The following is a 20,908-nucleotide window of genomic DNA, read 5'->3' on the forward strand; positions in this document are numbered from 1 at the left end:
AACGGATGGGAAAATTTGAAAAAGTGCTGGAGTGCTGGGAGTTGCAAGCTGTGCTGTCAGTATGCTGTGAGTGCAAAATGTCATCATGTTTGTTTATAAGTTGTGAGCGAGCTGGTTCATGTTTTCCGGTGGACGTCTTAGTTTTTGTGGGGAAAAATACATTTGTTTTTGCATAAAGCGTGAATAGCAGCGAAATGTCCAAGCGTAAAGCGAGCTACGTGGTGGAGGAAGATAATTATCTGGACGATTTGGTGCGCGATAAACAGAACAATCAACCCTCCACGAGCAAGCATACGCTCGATTCCGACGAGGAGGACGACAGTGGGGACGATGCTCCGTAAGTACGACGAAGCGTTTGAGAATGTTGCTCGGCGCAATTAAAATCGATTTTTACATTGATTCAGATACAACGTGTTAGATGACAATGAAATCATGGGCGAGGAAGATGGGACCGCGCGAACTGATGGCGAGACGAAGTTCACCCCGTTTAACATGAAGGAAGAGATGGAAGAAGGTCATTTCGATGCGGATGGGCACTATCTGTGGAAGAAAACGGTCGAAGTAAAGGACCATTGGTTGGACAACATCGATTGGGTGAAAGTGAAGAACGATCCCAACTACAAGGAACGACCGGAGAAGGGAGAAGAGCGAGGGCTGGCAGATTCTGATTCAGACGACGAGGACGACGATGAGGAAGCCAAGGCAGGTGGCAGTGCAAAGTTTGACGATATTGACACTTATAAGCAGATGCTCGAGTTGATGGAACCCAAGGAATCGGTAAAACGAGCTTTACAACGATTGGGCAAAGGAACGACCAAACTGACGACCGCTCAACGCTGGAAGTTGAAGAAAGAAGGGAAGTCGCCTGATGAGCAGAGTGCAAAGATCACGAAACTTACGCAGCTGTCGAACGATATACTTACAAACAATGGTAATATGGATGTGTACGAGGAAACGTTTGAAATGATACAGAAGAAAGTGTCCGACGCGGAGAAGAAGAAAGCAGCCACAGCAGATCCCGGAGATGAGCTGGATATGTATGCGGATGATTTCGGTAGTCGGGAACAGAGTAAACTCGGTACAGATACCGGTAAAGATGCTGTCAAGGTCAGAGATTCTATTTCTCAGAAGGAGAGTGACACAACGGGAAACAGTACCGAGCAGGAAAGCGAAAAGGAAAAGATACTTATGTGGGAGTATAAAGAGCAGCAGGAAAACGATACGGTTCTGGGTCCCTACACAACGGAACAAATGCAAAAGTTTGCCGATGAAGGGCGCTTCACTAGCGGAGCATTCGTACGGAAGGTTGATAGTGACGATGCCCGGTTCTACTCTGCGGCGAGGATTGATTTCGATCTGTACCTGTAATTGAATAGGAGATACAAAACCACACTCATACTTCATATGCTAATGTTTTCTAATAAATCAAACATATCCATAAATAGTACTTAGAGGTAACGGATTTAGCATGAGTAGGTGGAAACATCTGTGCACCGATGATCTGAAACTACACCGGGCCCGTTCGTTTACGTGCAGTAATGAAAATGCGTAACATCGCACAATTAAAGATTTTCATCATGCGTTAAATCTTGGAGCAGCTACAATTCCTGCATTTTTAATTTACTGCAACGCCATATACGATTGCATGGCCAAAGTAAAACTCTACGACACTATGATTTCCTTTAGATCCCTTGGCCCGACTACGGTGTATATTTGATGTTTTATTTAATTTCTATTATGACGGCATTGCCGTATTTTCAACACCGCTTGTGTTGAGAGTAAATAACAAATGGAACAAAGCATTTCCTCCTTGCACTTTGCCTTATCCCGAGCATGCTCGGTTGTATTGGTTGTTGGCGTATTTCGATGTTGTTTGTCGTTTGTCTATCGTTGTTGCATTTGTGATGTCTGTTGTCCTATTGTTTTGTGTGATGGGTTTGATGCGGTGCAATTTTTGTAATTGTTGTGATGCATAGTGGTTTCTGTGTTGAAGCTATGGCTGATGGGCGATTGCGTCGCTCTTCACTAGAACAACCTTCTGTGTTCGACATTGGCTAATCCTTAACGGAACTAAAACAAAACAGACAATAAATGGTTTAGACGCTAAAAACACCGAAGCCAGTGCCCTCCTCAGAGGATGACCCATCAGTGTAATACTGGTTCATTTTGTCAATATCATGAGGGCGAAGATCATGAGGAATCTTGATCTTGATGAGAAATCTTGATCTCCTCACGTAACGAGGAGTCCATACTAATAATGGAACTCTGGAAGCACTCAGGAAGGGCAGCACGGTTTACTGCTTGTGAGGCGCTTTGCTATTGATTATGCTAATGATTTTGCTATTAGAACCTGTCTGTATAAGCGCTTTAAATTTTTATGAAGATACACGGGATTTGATACTGAAGAACGAACTAGAAGGTGAAGCGACAGCATTTCAAAACGTAATCTCAGCAGGATCACTCCGGCCATCACTTCTTTGGAACTTGTTGTGCGTAGATTTTAGGCTCCCTAGTGCGAGTCTAAGACTACGATACTGTAATCTCTCCAATTTAAGCAACTGCGTGTTGGCTACGGGGTATATCTGTAGTTTTAAAACAGGCTTGTTTGCTTTTATAACAAGATCGACGATTTTGTTGCCACTTGAAAAACCCTAAACTAACTGGTATAAACGCATCATCGCTTTCAAACGCCGTCATTTTGAATTTGTTTATCGTTTTGTAGCAGTCAAGTAGGCGGTGGAGCTTTGACCATCTTTAGTTGCGTTGTTTTATTGTTTATTTTGTGTCTGTTGGGTTTGTTTAAGAAGCAAAGAACTTTTTCAGCTCGCTATGTCGCGGGCAGACATATATCTTGCGCTGTGCATGCTGGACGCCATAGAGGACACAAATCTTGCGGGTTTGCAAGTGCTGCTTGAGAAACATTGTGCAGATCCGAACACGATCGTGCTGGCCAAAGATGTTGCGCCGATGCATCTGGTGATAGGGGCTGAAAATGAATCATTTGCTGCAAAGGCCACCTCGATGATGCTGGGCCATGGTGGCAATCCCAATCTACCTACGGTCGAACAGTTGCTAACACCGTTGCATGTGGCCGCCAATCTTGGGCGCGTTATAATCCTGCAAATGCTCCTGAAAGCGGGCGGCAATGTGGAGCTAAAGGATGAGGAAGGTCGCACACCGATCCAGCACGCTATTGACGAGGATCACTACGAAGCGCTGGAGGTGATACAGAATCATGTATTTGAAAAGAAGATCGAACGGAAGCGTCAACAGTTGTTGCTCGAGCAGCAACGTCAACTGAAACAAAACGTCCTGTCTCTGCCGGCAACTCAACTTTATCCAGCAACTTCCCTACAGGCGTTGGAAGAGCGTGCGTTCACTCCGAACAAAATACACTACAACTTCGATGCTACCAGCCCGTACTATGTGAACATAACACACCGGCGTAAGGACCGCTTTAAGCCGTTGTTTTCCGAGGATATTAACGCCAATGTGGAAAACATTCTACCAACAGAAGCAACCATTATTTCTCCACCCAAAATGAAGCGTATTGAGCAGCAGCCTGACTGTACCGTAGAAGTTCCCAACAGTACGAACCTTTTTGAACTTACCAAAGGAAATTTGAAGAATTTTACCAGGGATAGTGAGCCAACGGGAAGAAGAACGTCCTTTATAGAATCTTGGCGAGAGAAGATCGCCGAAATGAAAGAAAGAACGCGGGTAAGCCGACGGTTGGACGATATCGCAAAAATTCTGAACAGCTTCTCGGAGAACCCAGACGGACAATCGCTCATTGAGGAAACGTTCGTGACGGCAACGGAAGGGGAAAACAACAAGGAGATGATCGATGAAATAGAGATCTCGGAAAAACAAGAACATACTCCTGAAATCATCGAGGTGGAAAAATATATCGAGGAAGGTGAAGCGGGAGATCAGGACAAAGTGCAGGAGAGCCATTCCGTGGCAGAGTTTGACGACCACAAAAACACATTGAATGAGGCATGTAATACAGTTATCATACAGATCAGTGAGGAATACATTCACACAGACGATGAAGCGGGTGTGATGTTTCGAGAAAAGAAAATGACCCATCCTGCGGCAATTCAAATGATCTCGGAAGACGGCGAACTTATCGCAGCAACTAAACAACCATCCACCATCGATACCGCACCGTGTCCACCACCGATACCGCAAAGAACTGCGTCGTTAACTAGTGTATCAACCGTGCTTACCTTGCCTCCACTGGACTACGATACGGATGCATTGCGCGCAGAATTGACCACTTTCGGTGAGGCTCCTGGGCCAATAACGAAAAGTACAAAAAAGCTGTACCTAAGGAAGCTGGTCAAATTCCGACGTCATCCGGAACGTTTGGTGAACGCGGATCCCAAGACAAACATCCAGTTAAGTAAGTTTATTGTTTTGTTTAATTTGTTTTTCCAATGATCGTTAACAAAGTTATTCGTTCTGTTAGATTACTCTGTCGAGTTGATGGCAACTGTGCGAAGGGAGGACGTATTCAAGAGGATCATCGAGCAACAGTTTCTGGAGCAGGAGATGGCCTCCGAATTTCAATCCAGCACAGCTAAACCGGTTCGCAATTTTCGCGAGGGACATCTAAAAAAGAGTTTTATTTATCTGTTGCTTGATCCTCGCGTCAGCAACAACCTCCCAGCACAGCAGAAGCTTCTTGACCCGCTCGAGCAGTGGAGGCGTTTTTTAAGTTCAGTGTTTTACGTCGGTAAGGGCAAAAGCAGCCGACCCTACTGCCATCTCTACGATGCGATTAAGTTGTACCATCAGAAGGAATGTCGGTCGAAAAACCATTGTATTCAAAACGGGGACGGCGATTTGATGGTCGCTACGGAGACAGTTGTGTTTCAATGTAGCGAGGAGGAATGTCTGGCAGTTGGACGCAAGCTTGATAGGTTTGGCGATGCTGGAAAGTCGTTGAATCGCAAACAAATAGCTGCAACGGACAGTAAGAAACTTAACCGTATCATCGATATCTGGTGCGCAGGAAAAGGTGTTGTGTGTCTGCACATCTTCCACAATATTATGCCGGCGGAAGCATACACCCGCGAGGCCGCCATTATCGACGCGTTTGGGCTACAAAATTTGACAAACCTAAAGCGGGGCGACTACTATTCCACCTGCCTTTCGTGGCCAATGAAAAAGCGCAAACAACTGGGAATATTATTGCTGTACAAAGCTATGCTTATTCATCTTGCCGAGGGTGAAACGCAACTGTTGCCAAGTGATCTGTGATGGGAATGGGAAGAACATTTTTTCTGATGGTCCTAATCCCAATAGTCATAGTTGTGATACTCTAATGTCCCTTACTTTGTTCCACCTTCTTATTTTAGTGAAACAATCTTTTTTAAATATAATGTTATGTGCAGGGGCTTATAATTGATAAGAATACACCTAAACCGCTATCACATCTATCGCATCGACAGTGTAAAATTTTGTTTAATAAAAGTCCGCTAAACAATCGTGTGATAAGAATTCTATTGTTTATTCGTTTAGTATTGCTGGTGCAGGACTCTCCAATGAAGAGCAGAGCGCTCCTTCTCGAGCTTAATCGTTCCGAACTTTAGAATCAAAAAGACGGCGGCAATTTGTGATCTCGACGTACGCTTTCGATGGTTAGCGCGCAAATTTGAACTAAACGGTCCACTTACCTATCAAATGCCAATGCTAGCGGTGGGGTGCTTTAGAATTATTAATATGAGATTAGAAGTCCAAAAGTAAAAATTTTTAGCTTTTGAAAAGAAAGCATTAAAAGATTTGACTTGATTTGAATATAGTAGAAAGGGTTATTCGAAGTTATGCACATCATCATTAGCGATCGCTGTACAACAAATTCTTGGCATGGTTATGTTACTCCAACAAAAACATTTATTTGTAAAAAATCGTTTATCAAAAACTTATCGCTTAACACTCCTATTTTCGGCGGTGATGTGTTTCGGATTAACGATATTTCGATGTCGCCACACATATTTCGCTCTCTATTCGTTTGTTCTGCTGAATGTTTTCGCTATAACAGGTTACAGGTTTGATCTCTCATTAACCATTGAATCATCTCCACCCGTTTGTTCCTTTATTTTTTTTTTCTTAATAGTAACGTTTTCCTACCCATGCTGCCTCCTGCTGACGTAACAGTTCAGTTCTTTCAATGTTAAATAATAGAAGAAAAATCACGACACACAAATTTTAAACTGGTTGCTATCTAACACTAGAGCGATTTCAGTCCAGTGTATGGATTCGAATCGGAATAAAGGCAAGAACGGTTCGTTTTGAACTTCCACTCCGAATTCGATACCCTCAACTCAGGTTTCGATGCGTGTCTTTTGATCGTTTGCCATTGAACATTGGTTGTGGCGAGTAAGCTTTGCCTTCAGTGTATAAGATACTAAGACGTACAGGTTTAACTAGAGTTAGAAAACATCGTCATGTGTGCTACATATTTAATACTATAATTATCATCATGTTTGTTCAGAAATCTCCCTGCTAGTTTCTTCCCATTCTTCCTCTGTCGATCAACGAATCGAAATGAAACGCGTTTGACCATTACGAATTCGGTACAATGCTATCGTGTTTATGTTTAATCGCTTGCGTTCGAGAGATAAAAAATAAAATTAATACTCAGAACATAAATTAGAGAGCGCTCCATATTTCATTGTTCGGAGCTTCGAAATGAGACAAAAGGACAGACGAAAAAGAAATACGTACGTTTATAAGATAGACAAATATCATGAGAAAAATCGCAAGACAAAAATAGAACGAAGTATAAAAATAAAAACACATTAAAACGTAATGCTAGAGATTCGGAACAAACTGGAATGGAACGAATCTTCGCCATATCTTTCCCCTCACATCTCCCTCAAGGAGAATCGACACTGTGCATTTGTCTAACTGGCTAAACTGTTGGCTAGTCTTCTTAACTGGGTAAACTTATACTGTTTAAATAAGGAGTAGATGAAACTGCAGACAGAGCTACTTGCTACTTTCTGCACAGACGCAGCAACGAACGACGACTCTGCCGAGTGCAGGCCACATTTGCCTGACCACGATCCTCCTCTTTGGTGGGTGAGTTAACGGAAAGATCAGCACATGCCGTGTTCGGATGATACTCACTTAAACACTTGATGCAGTACTTGAACCCACAGAACTTTCCGCTGCACACCGCATAATCGCATTTCGAGTCACGGGTGTTTGGCCGATGGTCCTCACTGCCGAAAGCATCCGAAGGATAGTCCAAGCTTTTCGTCGCTGAACTGCGCAACTTCATGTGCCGTTTGCCGAAACGATTCGATTCGGATGAGTTCAGCTGCCAGGACGAATGATTGAATGACATTTCGGCTACGCTGGGAGTGGTGCTGTTGAACAGATTCTTCCGTACACAATCTGGAGATTTATCGGAGTATTCATTATTATTGCGAGTTTCACCGGTAAGCGTTCCAGTGGCCTCCGCAGTGGAATGAACATGATCAGATGAAGCATATTTGTTGCGGGCATATTGAGAAGCGCGAGAGAAGATGATTCTGCTTGGATACCCGCAACGGGGACATGGGCGCAACTGTTCCGACTGTTTCAAATGAGACGCAATCTACAAGAAAATAAAGATAAAAACCCGTTGAATACGTTATTTTAGCTTCAAATAAATTCCTTTTATACTAGAGATCGAACGTAGAGTTCCTGAGCATGTGATTGAAGTGCAAAATCTGAACTAAAGCAGGAGTCCATTGTAGGTGCCGCTTTCCCACACGACAGGACTGTTACAAAAACTTTTCGGGTCCGTTTTTTCCATCGCATCCATGATTCTTCGACTAAATGGCAAGTGTAGTCCGACATTTATTACCTTTGACGGTCGTTACCCCAAGAAGAAATGTTCAAGAATAATATCTTGTATTAACTTGCTTCCACAAATCAGAGTCTTCCATAAATACCCACCAATATTTTTATTCGCGCCAATATTTTTATGACGTGAGATGGAATTCATCCCGAAAACATAACTCTTCTTCCTTTGGGCGGCACAATATGGCACAACAACCAAACCACCAAAACAAATAAATGAAACCAAGCGAAACGGAGAAAGAGAGCTAAAAAAACAACTGTAATGACGCGTATGCCTCGGATCGGACAAGTGCGTATGGCTACCGATCGAAAAAGTGATCATTCTATCTCGCATGTATACATCCTTCCCTGGCCGTAGAAGTTCATCGAATCTATATCCTCTCATCCGTGTAGGGAAGCGCTGGAGAAGAGGAACTTTGCAGAATGAAGCTGAAGGTGGCAATTTGTGACCTCCTCCTCGACGAGCGTTGCAACCCCGATTGCCAAATGAAACAGCAATTAGACTGTACGCACAAAAAACCACCACGCGTAGTTTATGGTACGCGTCATTGTAAATCTGGTTTGGTTATGGAAGAGCGGGACAAGAGTTAAAAGAAACTTCAGTATCCACAATGGATGGCGCGCAAATTTGTACAACCAGTCAGCGTGTCAAAAGGCGAGAAAGACGCAGAAGGTGGAAATGAGAACAGTTCACTTTTGGTTTTTGTAACGAAAATCTTTTACACTAATTAACAAATTAATTTCCAATTTACCGCACAAAGCTTCCTGGGGACGATTTGGAGGAACTTGCGTCTTTATTGCAAGGAGATCAATTCTAAACATTTTGAACCAGATATCTACTTTAAGATTGTTATCTCTTTTTTTGCTAAGATATCACGCGTACAGAACACAAGCGCAGAAAGGTGATAAGAATAGGAAGGCAGAAAATACGATAAGCTTCAATAATTACCTTTTGATTGATTACGAACTTCCGCATCGATGGGCTAACAGGCGGTGAATGAGTGACGTTGACAATACTCGAATCGTCCTTAGCATTGAATGAACAACGGTGGCTGAGCTGAGAACCGGAAACATTTCCAGATGATCGAACATTTAGTATATCAAACGGTATCCGTTTAACAACTTCGCTATCACCATCGATCTTGTCATTAGGTTCAGAGGATTCCTTAACCTCCGATTGATTCAACTCTCCATTCTTCTGGCAGAAGCAACTGTTCTCTTTGTTTTGCTGCTGCTGCTTAAGGTGCTGCTTTAAACGATGCCAACTTTTCTTGTGGTTTTTAATAATGAATCTCCACCTGCGAGACACACGAACCACCCGTACTAGATCCGTATCATCCAGGTAATCAAGCACCATTTCCAGTGCGTCTGAGTTACGCTTCCATAACTGTTTCAGAATGTTGACGTACTCGAAACCGCAGTAGTTGTACGTTTTGAAGGTCTTTAGACTTTTGTTCTGGACAGCCTGGAAACGGGGAGCCTTCGGAGATACGGATGCACGAACACTCTGACGAGTAAGAGACCGTACGCTTCGAGCGGGACTGGAAACACAAGAAAAGGACGAAACGGTTTCGTTTGTGCCGAGCCGTTTAAGTTTCCGGCCAGATTTAGAAACCGATGGAGGCGTCTTCGGGACCGGGAGTTTCTCAGGTATAGATTGTGCCCTGACGGGTGATTCTTCCAGGATAGAGTTAAGTGTAGGGGCGTACGAGTAACTCGGCGCATGTCGCAACACGTAATCTTCACCCCCAAAGAAACCATCAATGCCCGATCTAGACTCCACCTCTGGATCGGTGGGGTTCGCTTTGGATGGAGTTAGGCTGAAGTCGTCGAACGAAGGTACGGTGGAGACCGTTTGTTCGAGCTGCTTCGTCGGATCGTCTAGAATCGGTGCTTCAAGCAGTGCATCCAAATTAAGCGGTGGAACTGTGCTTTTCTTCGACGGTTCGATTTCTGCCAACACTCGGAACTCTTTCTTTTTTTCCGGTGTACGTTCTAGACCATGAAATGGTTGCCTCAGGCGCAAAAGAGGACCTGCATACGACTGAACTTTGCTCGGGCTGAAGCTTTGAAACTTCAGTAGCGTTTTCTTCACGTCGGGGCGTATTTCAGTCGCATCTAGCTGTAGAAAGGTTGGCTGCGAGCTGACCGTCTTTGGCGTGCTGGAACGCATCAGATCTTCAATACCACGGTCATTGTGCTTGCGACGCTTGTTATTCAGAATTGGCGAAATGTCCTCCAGCCGACGACAATCCACATCGAAAGAGTCGTTCAGACCGCCGGGCCGATTTTCGTCACCAAGCAGTACATCTCCGTCAGAGTAAAGCTTTCCGCGGAATGACGAATGTTTACGCTTCAGTGAATGCGAGCTTCCTTTGGCTTTGTGAGGCGTTAATTGGATCGGTTGGTTTGCGGAACGATTGCCTGTGCGCAGTGGTGTATCCTGCGACAAGGCATTCGATGGACGGCTAGGTAATCGTTCCGGTGTCGATAGTGCAAGGATTAACGACAGATTGTCTACGTCAGTCGTGCCGGATGATCCATCGTAATCGAACGCCTTTGGACGACGGGTGGGTTTCGATCGGTTCGCAGCTTTTGGCGTATTCAGATGGATGTTCGAAAATTGAACCATACTGGCGGCCGTCCTCGGCGTAAGATTGATTGTACTCCCACCTGGTTCTTCGGCGCTGCTATCGTTCAAGCTACAATCATTCTCATTGCCTTCGTCGATCGTAGTCACGGAGGTTCCATGACGTGGGGACAGATTAAACGTGCTGTAGGCTGTGTTTGCTCGGTACGAGCTGTACCCACTGTCCTGCCCGAACGATCCTCTCCCATTTGCTAGCCTTGGTGTACCTTCACTGGATGATGTTTCGATCGAATCTGCAAGCACCTTGTTCGTAGGGGGAAAGGATGGCTGGATAGCCTGGTGGTGTTCAACGTCTTCCATCGGGGGCACGACGAGTGTTCTAACGGAAGCCTACAGAAGAAGACTTCCCTTGTTAACGCGCAACACCCTTTCCTGAATACTGCGTAACGCTTTCTTTCCTTTCAACGCCAGCTGCGATATTGTTACGCTTTCCTCTTGCATACAAAATGGACGAATACAACACACACATACACACGCTCACACACGCACGTACAACTATACGAGCACCATTCACGCACAATGCAGGGAACAGGCTAACATTTAATTCACAGAGAACATTTTCATTGCTTTCGAGTTTCTTTTCCGGCCCGATACTCAGCTTGTTGCACGAAACGAACAAGGGATGATTTTACGCACAGGGACACAATTTCACGTACACATTTCGATACGCACTTAGAAGCGCGCGCGTCGCTTACGCAGTCCAAACATTTGCCCTGTCTTTTACGCTTTATGCGTCTTAAGCCGCTCACGGTGAAATGATACGCGTTGATGCGAGTGGTCACCAGTGAGGTTCCACTAATTTTCACCGGAAGGCATTCCGCAAAGAAAGTACTGCCGCGCTATGTGGACACCTTTCTTCTCGGCGGAACATTAATTGTGACTTTGCTTCTTCTTTTAGTTTTGCATGGAAGGCCCGCGAGAAGTGGCGTGGTGTAGTGTTGGTGTGATCGAAGGATGGAAGTTACAACGGCAATTGCCGTTTATAACGTATGTTTGGTTGATTTGAATGGATTACTCCAGGTTACTCCCTTGAAATCGGTTCTAAAAATGGTTGAAATAATTGCAAAAATACCTTTAAAGTGTTTCTTTCTTAATTTAGTTGGCTAATGAAGTAAAGAAAGGAAGATTTAGTTGCTATTCCACGATGGAATTGTTTCTGCTGCATGGGCAGCAACTGGCACAGCTGTCAATCTGTACAGTTTATTTCCAAATGTAAACAAACAACAAACCGTGAATTCCGTGAAATGGACGTGAACTGTGCGGTCTGATTTTTCCTTTATAGTTTCGAAAAAGACTAGGCGTTCCATAGCTGAGAAAAGTCGTCACACGCTAAAAAGCGCTTCACAATTTGCAAACCGAATGGGTGCTTTCCAGTGGCCGTGGGAATATTCGTTTCCACCGTTTTTCACGTAAGTACAAGTGAAGTTGTTTTCCAGCTGAAGCTATGAAAATTCATTATTCATTCTCTTACAGAGTGCAGGTGCATGCAAAAACAAAGGAACAACAGTTAGCCACCTGGAAGGAATTGGTGCTGAACTATCAGAAACATGAGCGCCAGGCGTTGCTGAACATCGCGGAAGACACACCGCTCTTTGTGAACCAGGTGCTCGGACGTAAGTTGCCACCAGAGGCACGGTTGTGGGTGATGGAAGAGCTTGCCAAGACGGGGCACGCTGCCACGACCGACAAACGGAAGCAGCAGTGGGAAGTTTACTGGCATACGCTGGACGAATGGAGCGCTATACTGTACGATTGGGCCGCTGGGAGCGGAACAACAAACACGGTTTGCACGCTGTACGAACTGGTGGCGGGTGATAATACGATTGGGGAGGAATTCTACGGGTTGGACGAAGGTGTTCTCAGGAAGGCACTAAAAATTCTCGAAGCACGAAGCAGATGTGAGCTGATTGCGTTTGACGAAAACGAGGGAGTGAAGTTTTTCTGAAAACCAACTGTAAACCAGATGTGATCCTTGAACAGAATACGGTGGAAGAACTGGAATGGGGAGTTCCGTTTTGTTTCGTTCGGAAAATTCCCAAATATAAAACAACCGACCCACAAATTAAATTCCAAATTTTATTAATCTTCATTCGTTTTGTTGGTAGATGTTGTTGATCTCTGTTTCCATCACCCTCCGTGCATCTTCGTTTCATTCCATTCTAACATCGATAGTCCTGATAAGTTGAGCTCGATTGATCTATTTCTTTCGTTCTTTTCTTTACTTCTTTCTTATCCCGGCCTTGGTGGTTATGTTTGAGTGGTATTTTCAAGCCTTTGCAAGATGTTTTGCTTGCCACACTGTTCACTTTACTTTCCGATTTGAGGAACATCCGAAGATTCGGCTATTCTGCCTATCCCCGCGTTCCTTTTGATTAAAGGTTGGTACGATACGTGTTTAGCTATATGTTTTTTTCTGTTTGTTTGTTCTCTTTATTCTTTAAATGATTTGCTTTTAGCAACACCGAATCTAGTAAACTGTTATTTGTTTTTTTTTGCATTCTCGAGAAATGTATGTATATGGTGTTATATTGAGTTTTGTCATGTACTTACTTACTTTGCTTCTTTTTGTTGCACAGTTGCAGTTGCACATTTGTTATTCAATCTTGTTCTACAGTGTTATTTTCTTAATACACAGTTCTACAAATGGGGGATCTTTTTTTTTGTTTACTGGTATTATCCGATTTTGTATTCAAGTAATTTTCGCTATTTTTTGTGTGTTTTATTATTAGGTTTGTATTCGATTCTTTGTCGCTTTGTTTGAATTGTTTCACGGACCAAATGCACAATAGGTTGTTGATGTTTTCTACTCTATCGGAATCGTTTTTCATTATCAGATTATTACAATTTGTTTCGTATTGTTGTTTGTTCAATTTAGTTGCACACGTTTTTTTCTATTTCAGTTGCACGATTGCGTATGAATGTTGGCGTGAGAAAGTACTATTGTTTTGCATGTCCGGAGGGCAAAAGGATAGGTTTCAATCGAAAAGATCTATCTGATGCCTTCTTTTACAGAGATGTAATACATTCCTAACTGAATCGACGCTCTTTCATGTTAGAGGTTTTGTGTTTGTTTGTGTTTAACTTTCGCGTTGTGGTTTGCTCGCACTAAGAACCGGAAACTGAATTAGTTCACTAATTCACAGAGTACTCTCCTATCGAGACGTTGTTCGTCTGTTCACCTTAATAGTTTGTAGTAGAAAAAATAAAGTTTGCTTAGCATTTCATTACTAAATATAGAAATAATAGTATATCAATCCAATATTATTATATCAACAACAACAAAGTGCGTGCTAGGCTGGCATTCGTTTTTTCCTATCTCCTCTTTTAAAATAAATATATCTGATTCTATGCTTTGTGCTTTTGTATGGTTTTTGTGTTACTGGCGTGCCCCAGTTCCTCACAGCAATTGTTTACTAATTTGCAAACTCATCTAATGAGTTGTGAGGAGCATTTGGTTTAGCCTAACTTTTGCCGAAGCCTGTTCCTTGGAGTAAGCAAGAAGCACGTGGCCCAGTGTTTCACGCTACCACGTGTGTGTGTTTGCTTTAAATATAGAATTTACTATAAATTTTTCTCAAGTTAGACTCGATAATGACAACAATTGTACAACTACTCTCATATTTGTTGGTTTTGTGTATGTGATTCTTTAGTGAAGGTCTTCGCTTTGCATTTTAGCTCAGGTTTTTATTTCAAGTTTGATTACTGGTTTTTTACGTCTCGCTCGGATGAAGTTAAAAATGGGAGGAAAACACAACATGAAACCCTCCAGGGAGCAAAACAAAGAGACACTTTAAAGAACACTCTATAATCCAATTGCGTGCAGATAAAGGGAAAATTATAATACAACATCCGTTCTAATTATATCCTTTTTCGATGACGGTTTTTTGTTGCAGATCTGTCTTTTGGCAATATGGGGGTCGCACATTTTTCTATTAAACGGCGCTCGCTACACTACGTAATGCAAAAATGTCTGGTGCATCTAAACTTGGTAGCTGCTAGTAACAACACACACACACACACACACACACTCATTAGAATGCATTTTACCACCCTATCCCGATAGGCAATGTGATTGTGTATAGCCAAATGCTTTGATTTATTTGTAGCTCGTCGTGTTTTCTCCACCTCCTTGTGTGTTCAATAGCGAAATGGTTTTCCATTGGTGTGTGGCAAAGTACGTATCTATTCGAAAATCGTTTGCCAGCAATTATATGGGGTTTTTGTTGTTGTAAATGAGTCACAGAGAAACCGAGTTACAAAATCGGCAGTGATTTGGCCACAACATTTAACTAGACGTGCGCTGATAAACCAAGTTACTAGGTGCGATAAAACTAGGTGATGCGTGAATAAGGAAGTGTGCGTTGAAAAAATGAAAATTAGGTGCAACATATGAAAAATATGAAGATTGTTCTAACACACCACAGTGAGTGATGATATAAAAAAAGGGTTGCATAAAACCAAAGCGTAAAAGTTAAACAAAACAAATTGAAAGCTCCCCGTAATGCCGGGTCGTTATAGCGTCCCGATCACCCATATTATCTACCATTTGCTACTAACTGTGTTTCAGGAGCGCGTACGCGCGTATGGGCATATTGAATGTCCTTTTTCTTTTTGGTTTCTTTTCCTGATGTTCTTCGTGCTTCACATTTACGTACTCATTTCTTTTCTACCGCTACTATATGCCCATGCGTTTGTCGTCGCGTTCTAAAACCTACTACTATAATTTGACTTTATCATTTTCACCATTTTCTTACTTTTTTTGTTTGTTTGTTGTATGCTGTATTATTCACTGTTTTTGCAAGACAATTAGTTACTTCGTTAGGGTTTAACGATGTGCTTTGTTTTACATTGTTTCTGCTATTGTGTTCTTTCATGTTGTTTAGCTTCCTACATGTTGTATGTCCGTTCATCTGCTCGGTTTTGTTTGTCTTTGTTCGGGGTAAAATATTTTCTTCTTTTGCTTTTCTTGTCTTGTTATCCGCTCGATTTTGATTAACATTCCATTTCATTAGATCATTTTTTTCCCTTTTTTGGCGTATCTTCTTTTGCATTCCATCGATCAACTTTTTATCTATGATTTATTGCTTTTTAAGAGATTTCATACAGTTTCTTTTGAGTATGTTTCTCGCGTTGTTTCGTGTTTGTGTATGGATGTGTGGGAAGTTTCGATCGGTTTTCTCTTCTTTTACAAATGGCAATGGAAATGGATTTTTCGCAATTGTGTGAAAGATGACAATGGTTGTATTATTTATCGGTTGTTAAAAATAGGGACATGCCTTATTCGGGTGATAGTGAAGGTGATAAGTAGTTTCTTTTATATTTTATAATTCCATCCTCTTTCATTTCCCGTTTGCATAAGTTTGGTTAGGGATGTGTTTATAAAAAGAGAGAAAGAGAGAGCAGTTTGCATTGATTAAGTGCTAAGAGGATTAGTAAGGATGAAGGATAAATAGTAGCCATTGACTTTTATGCCCGTTGTCGAAATTTTGAACGACCAACAACAACAGCAGTCGTTCACACGTGCGTAGTTTCGTTACAAGTAGTTTTGGGTAAACATAAAAATAAAAACAATAAACAATAATACAATTCGCAAATTCGAGTGTAATATACTCTCGAGATTGTGACAAGTGTGGGAGCAGGAGCAGGGGGTCTATATATGCAGGAGAAATCTACTCCCTTTACTGACTTTTTATTTTCCCACACTTTCCTTTTGTTTGTGTTGTTTGTGTGAGTTGTAATGAGTGTTTATGTTTTGTAATTTATGTCTTCTTCGGTGTTTTCTTCTTCTTCTTCTCCTCGTTATTTTCCTTGTTTTGCATATATAGGGGTAAGTGCTTTTGGTTGTTGCTGAGATGGATAGACTCTAGACACATTAACCTATAATATTCAATAGCACTTCTTCGCCCGCACTAAACCGACTAGACGAGAGCGTTCTGTACTATTTTTGCTGTTTGTTTAATCAGTTACAATCTAAGCTACCGAGTTTTCTTAGTTATGTATGTTTGTTTTATTTTCCATTTTGACTCCATTTCAGTTTTTCCTTGCCGCAATCAAACCGAATCGGATTGGTTTTTTGCTGTTCTTTTCTGTCTTTCAGTGCATTTTAGTATCTTCATTTGCATTTTCTGCGTTTCACTTTGCTTATAATTTGATTTAAATGTTTGTTCTTTTGTTTCACAGTAAATGAGCTATAACTTTTCCATCCATCAAAAAACGCGCTCGGCAAAGGTGTTCGTTTGGGGGTAAGAAGTTAACCTTCGTCTTGTTTTGTTTCATCATTTGTTTTTAAACACTTTCCTAATATTTCCTTACTTTGTGTATATTTTTTCAGTTGTATTTTATCCGCCTATCTTGACCCCTGTTTTAGCGAACACCTTTAGCTTACACGATGTTTGTGGTAGAATAGTTTGGTTAATTTTTGTCCCTCTTCGCTTTTCTATTTCCTTTCTTTTCTGTTTTATTTTAAGCCTTTCTTATCATTAACTATACACGTTTCTTTCAATTTATCGCTTTATTAGCTATATTACCTGACCGCTTTATTATTTGCCCTTTTTTGTTTGCTACATCTGTCGAGAAGCGAACAGAGAAGTGAGAGTGGGTAAAATTTACTACTACTTGGCTAGTATTGATGTAAACAGTTACAATTACCTAAAAATGTGTGTGTGCATGTGTTCTAACCTTGTTGTAGATTTTTCATTTCTCTTGTGTGTTCTTGTGTTTGTTATTGGTTTTACTTTCTAACGCACAACTTTATTACTTCCGTTACTAGGATTTCCTTACTTCCTACGTATTAGATAAAAGGTTATTTTCGTCGCTTTCACTTTACGTTGTTTTCCCACCTGGCCGTTTTCATTATCTTTCCACCCTCTTTGTTTAACACAAGGATATCTCCGATTCCATAAAAAAACCCTTTTCAAAGCCCATCAAACTCTCACCAACACTTGCCACCGTTCTCTCGCTCCGAAAATGAACCTATGCAATAAAATTATGTTAATTTCATGAGTGTGTCCTTGCTTTTCCTATCACTGTTGTACGATCGATGCAATCGCACAACAGGTCGGAAAGAGTTTTTTTTTGTTTGTTTATATTTAGTTTTAGAAGTAATCAATTTCATAGGTTATATTCTACTACGGTACAGGTATAGGACTAATGTCGCGTACGCCTAGTCCTTGTTTTTAAATCGAGCTAACTTAACCTGATACGAACAACGATAATGCAAATTACCATAATGAACATTAAATTTACAAGCTACTCAAAACCTTATCAAAACAACAAGAAACTTTGAATAACATAAATAACAGTTAGTATTGAAGAAACATGGTAAACCTAAAAACAAGACATACAAGAAAGGAGTACAATAACCAAGAGCTAATGAAAGAGACAAAAGAAAATCGATGTCATACAACAACGCAACCTCAAAATATTCAGCCACATGTGCCCTTTGCTTCAATTGTTGCTACGATTATTCATTAATCACCTCTAATTGTTTGTTTTATCTTATTTACTGTACGTTTTGCCATTTCGCTTCACCACAATTAATCCTAGATGTACGATTTCTGTATATGTATATATATGAAAGATTAAGAAGTTTTGACTTGATTCTTGTATATTATTGTTGTTTTGTTCTCTGTTCTCTTCTTTAACCATTAGTTTCCTTGTCTGCTCTGCTGTCGGTCTGTTTGTTTGTTCTTTGCTTCAAAGATGCATTACGCCGTAACGACGAAAATTCGTCGATCTGTGCGCGACTTACTTATGACTAGCTTTTATAGTTTAATCGTTATAATAATTTGTTGTTGTTGCTGTTTTTTTTTGTAATAATAACGTATTTCATAAAGTTGGTAAATGTTAAATTGCAATGCTTTTTTGTTTTGCTGCCGCCGCTAATAACCCACCGCACGGCACATTTGGGTGGTGGGGAATTTGGCTGTTTTGTTCTCGCTTCTTTCGATTCGTTTTCGCACACACGCTTCCATATTGGTATACCAACAAATGGTGACAAGAAAATTGAACTTAAAAACACAGTCTTAAATATGTTAATATCATTTCTTTTGTTTTGTTTTGTTTGTAAATGTCCTCGTCGAATGTCGTTGGCGCAATGATACTGTTACGCTCTCGACCCGCATATCTGCGATTTTTCTTTTTTTATTCTGGTTTGCATGTTTTGCTGACTTCATTTTTTAAATATCCTCCTTTGTAAGTAATATTTGCGGTGTTGCATTACATTAGTTATCAAAGTTCTAATACTTCTACTGTAGAGATTGCATTTCAACGTGTTTTTTGTCCATGAGGGTGCGCGTGTGTCCGTGAGAAGATGTAGAATTTGTTCGTTTGCACGTGGGTTTTGCGTTTGTTGGTAGGCCGAGGAATTTTGTATTATTCACTCACCGATTATATCCGTTTGTAGTTATTGAACTAGTCACCCCACTAACAACAGTAAATCTGCGTCAAGAAGCAAACAAAGGTACACAAATAAAACGAGAAAATAATAATAAATAAAAAAATACTCACCCAGCAAGAACAGTTTGTGACAGTAAAAAAGGTTAGATAGACACTTTCTTTCCAACAAAACATCACATAAAAATAAAAGATAAAGAATAAGCTCCTTAGTCGGTACATCACATCAGTCAGCATCACTGTTGCGATCTATCTATATAACACATCTCCGATGAAACAAAATAAAGCAGTACTGCAAATACTGCTTAATTTTAATAACAAAAGACTTAACAACATAAAACTAAACCAAAATATACAGATCCACCCAGAAAGTTGCTGATAGGACTGGTTTGTGAGACGTTGCGAGGCCTCGTACTACGCGTTAGCTTTCATTTGCATTTCCCGTACGCGCCCGGGGCCGTATGCCGTTGTTCGAGTCTCAAAGTCTTTATATTTTGGTATCGCGTTTGGTAATTGTCTCTCAGAAACTGTATGTGTGATTGTGTATGTGTCTGTGCTTGTTTCTTCTTATTTTCTCTTTCTGTTTTCGCTGCAGTTTGGTTCGAGTTTAACAGACTATAGGCACGTAAGAGTTCTACTATACTGCAACATTAGGTTCAGGTGGACAGACTGATGCTGTGTGCGGAAAACATTTAAACGACAGGGCGGGGGGAGTAGGGCATTGTTGTTGATCTATTGTTTACCTTCTTCTTCTCAAGATGCCTCGCATCGGACATCCAAGGTGCGAGCGAGAGCTATTCCGTCGTTGGGAAATGTTTTGTTTCACCTTTTGATTGCTAAAACAGTTAAACGCGTTAAACCTATCACATCGAATCCTCGGTTAAACCTATCCCGCTCGATATGGGATCCATAGACAGGGGTGGGTTTATGGGTGGTGTGAAAATGAATGGAGGACTTTTGCTATTGCTGTATGCTTTCCAAGACGCGAGATGCTTTACGGTTGTCATGTGTGTCATTTATGACAGTCGGCGTCGCAAGTGCAGTCGCATTTTAACGCGGGGGTTTGTACTTTGTACTGGGCACAGCACATTACACCGAGGCACTCGTTTCGAGATGCACCCACAAATGTTTCGTTAACGAGTTTAACTAAGGTAGACGTCCAAAAACGCTCGGGGAATGAAGGCGAAAAACGGACATAACTGAATGCGAGGAGAACAACAAACAATCAACCGGGTTGTATTCGGTTTTCGTAAACGGGGTTTCGGTGGTTTTTGTATGCCGATGGTTCACTTCCTTTCCTACGTAAAAATAAATGACGGAATCGTCGCCCGATGGCATGGGTATAAGCGAATTCTGCTTGGAGTAAACATTTACGGGACAGTTTAACAGATTTCTCTTAACCTGGTACTAAAGATATCGTTTCAATACTTCGCAACCGAACGTACGACACTTAGAACGTTTGTTTTTTGGTTTTAATACTACGGTTTCTATTCGAAAAGCTAGCTTCAAACTGGCTGGCCCCCGTGTTTCCGAGCGTAGTGGGCTTTTGCGGTTTGAACGAGCTTTGCTTGCATGCGTTTTTTTAGTTCGAGAGCTGCTACCGTACTTGTGTTTGTAGCGGGAAGAAAAACGTTTGCATCCTTAAAGCTAGAGGACGTGATGGTGATACGCGCACGGTGAAAGGATGAGTACGTAATATCGGTTTCGCAAGCGCCGCTCGTCGGTCATCGTCATCGACGCTTTGACTATGACGAAAAACAGCTTTGTCCTGGCGATCGATGTGGGATTTCTTCTGTAGGTGACTTCAACTTAAGAGTAGATCGTTATGACTTCCCGACCACCACCTCGCACCATCAGCACTCGCTCGAGACCTTCTGTAAGGACCTCCAAAAACTCCATATCTATAGGGATTTTTGAGGTTAAGGAAACATATAGCAGAGGTAGACAAATAAAGGACATAACCATTCCCTAGCAAAATAAATCATGTCCTTTTTTGTTTTCGTA

General features: G+C 41.6%; 5 protein-coding genes across 6 annotated transcripts in view; 3 read left to right on the forward strand and 2 right to left on the reverse strand.

The window, feature by feature from the left end:
- The first annotated feature begins 115 nt into the window (after nt 1-115).
- LOC128297617 (CD2 antigen cytoplasmic tail-binding protein 2 homolog) lies at nt 116-1,489 on the forward strand. Its single transcript, XM_053033295.1, has 2 exons — nt 116-337; nt 405-1,489. Exons 1-2 carry the CDS (start codon nt 195-197, stop codon nt 1,366-1,368), a joined length of 1,107 nt encoding a protein of 368 aa, XP_052889255.1. The 5' UTR covers nt 116-194; the 3' UTR covers nt 1,369-1,489.
- Nucleotides 1,490-2,748: 1,259 nt separating this feature from the next.
- Nucleotides 2,749-5,502, forward strand: LOC128310742 (ankyrin repeat and LEM domain-containing protein 1). The gene is made up of 2 exons (XM_053047457.1): nt 2,749-4,408; nt 4,475-5,502. The coding sequence occupies exons 1-2, from the start codon at nt 2,830-2,832 to the stop codon at nt 5,266-5,268; spliced, it is 2,373 nt and encodes a 790-aa protein (XP_052903417.1). The 5' UTR covers nt 2,749-2,829; the 3' UTR covers nt 5,269-5,502.
- Nucleotides 5,503-6,026: 524 nt separating this feature from the next.
- LOC128309487 (uncharacterized) lies at nt 6,027-11,354 on the reverse strand. Its single transcript, XM_053045890.1, has 2 exons — nt 8,810-11,354; nt 6,027-7,612 (listed from the first exon to the last, which is right to left on the reverse strand). Exons 1-2 carry the CDS (start codon nt 10,808-10,810, stop codon nt 7,007-7,009), a joined length of 2,607 nt encoding a protein of 868 aa, XP_052901850.1. The 5' UTR covers nt 10,811-11,354; the 3' UTR covers nt 6,027-7,006.
- Nucleotides 11,355-11,697: 343 nt separating this feature from the next.
- Nucleotides 11,698-12,571, forward strand: LOC128297738 (vacuolar protein-sorting-associated protein 25). The gene is made up of 2 exons (XM_053033430.1): nt 11,698-11,919; nt 11,984-12,571. Exons 1-2 carry the CDS (start codon nt 11,870-11,872, stop codon nt 12,453-12,455), a joined length of 522 nt encoding a protein of 173 aa, XP_052889390.1. The 5' UTR covers nt 11,698-11,869; the 3' UTR covers nt 12,456-12,571.
- Nucleotide 12,572: 1 nt separating this feature from the next.
- Nucleotides 12,573-20,908, reverse strand: part of LOC128297737 (solute carrier family 12 member 4) — a 106,280-nt gene continuing 97,944 nt past the window's right edge. For both annotated transcript variants that reach the window (XM_053033429.1, XM_053033428.1), the window contains exon 23: nt 12,573-20,805. In XM_053033429.1, coding sequence (XP_052889389.1) covers nt 20,714-20,805 — 92 coding nt within the window. In that variant the 3' untranslated portion in view covers nt 12,573-20,713. The remainder of the gene's footprint in view (nt 20,806-20,908) is intronic.

The sequence above is a fragment of the Anopheles moucheti genome, chromosome 2, assembly GCF_943734755.1.
Source record: "Anopheles moucheti chromosome 2, idAnoMoucSN_F20_07, whole genome shotgun sequence".
Lineage (NCBI taxonomy): Eukaryota > Metazoa > Arthropoda > Insecta > Diptera > Culicidae > Anopheles > Anopheles moucheti.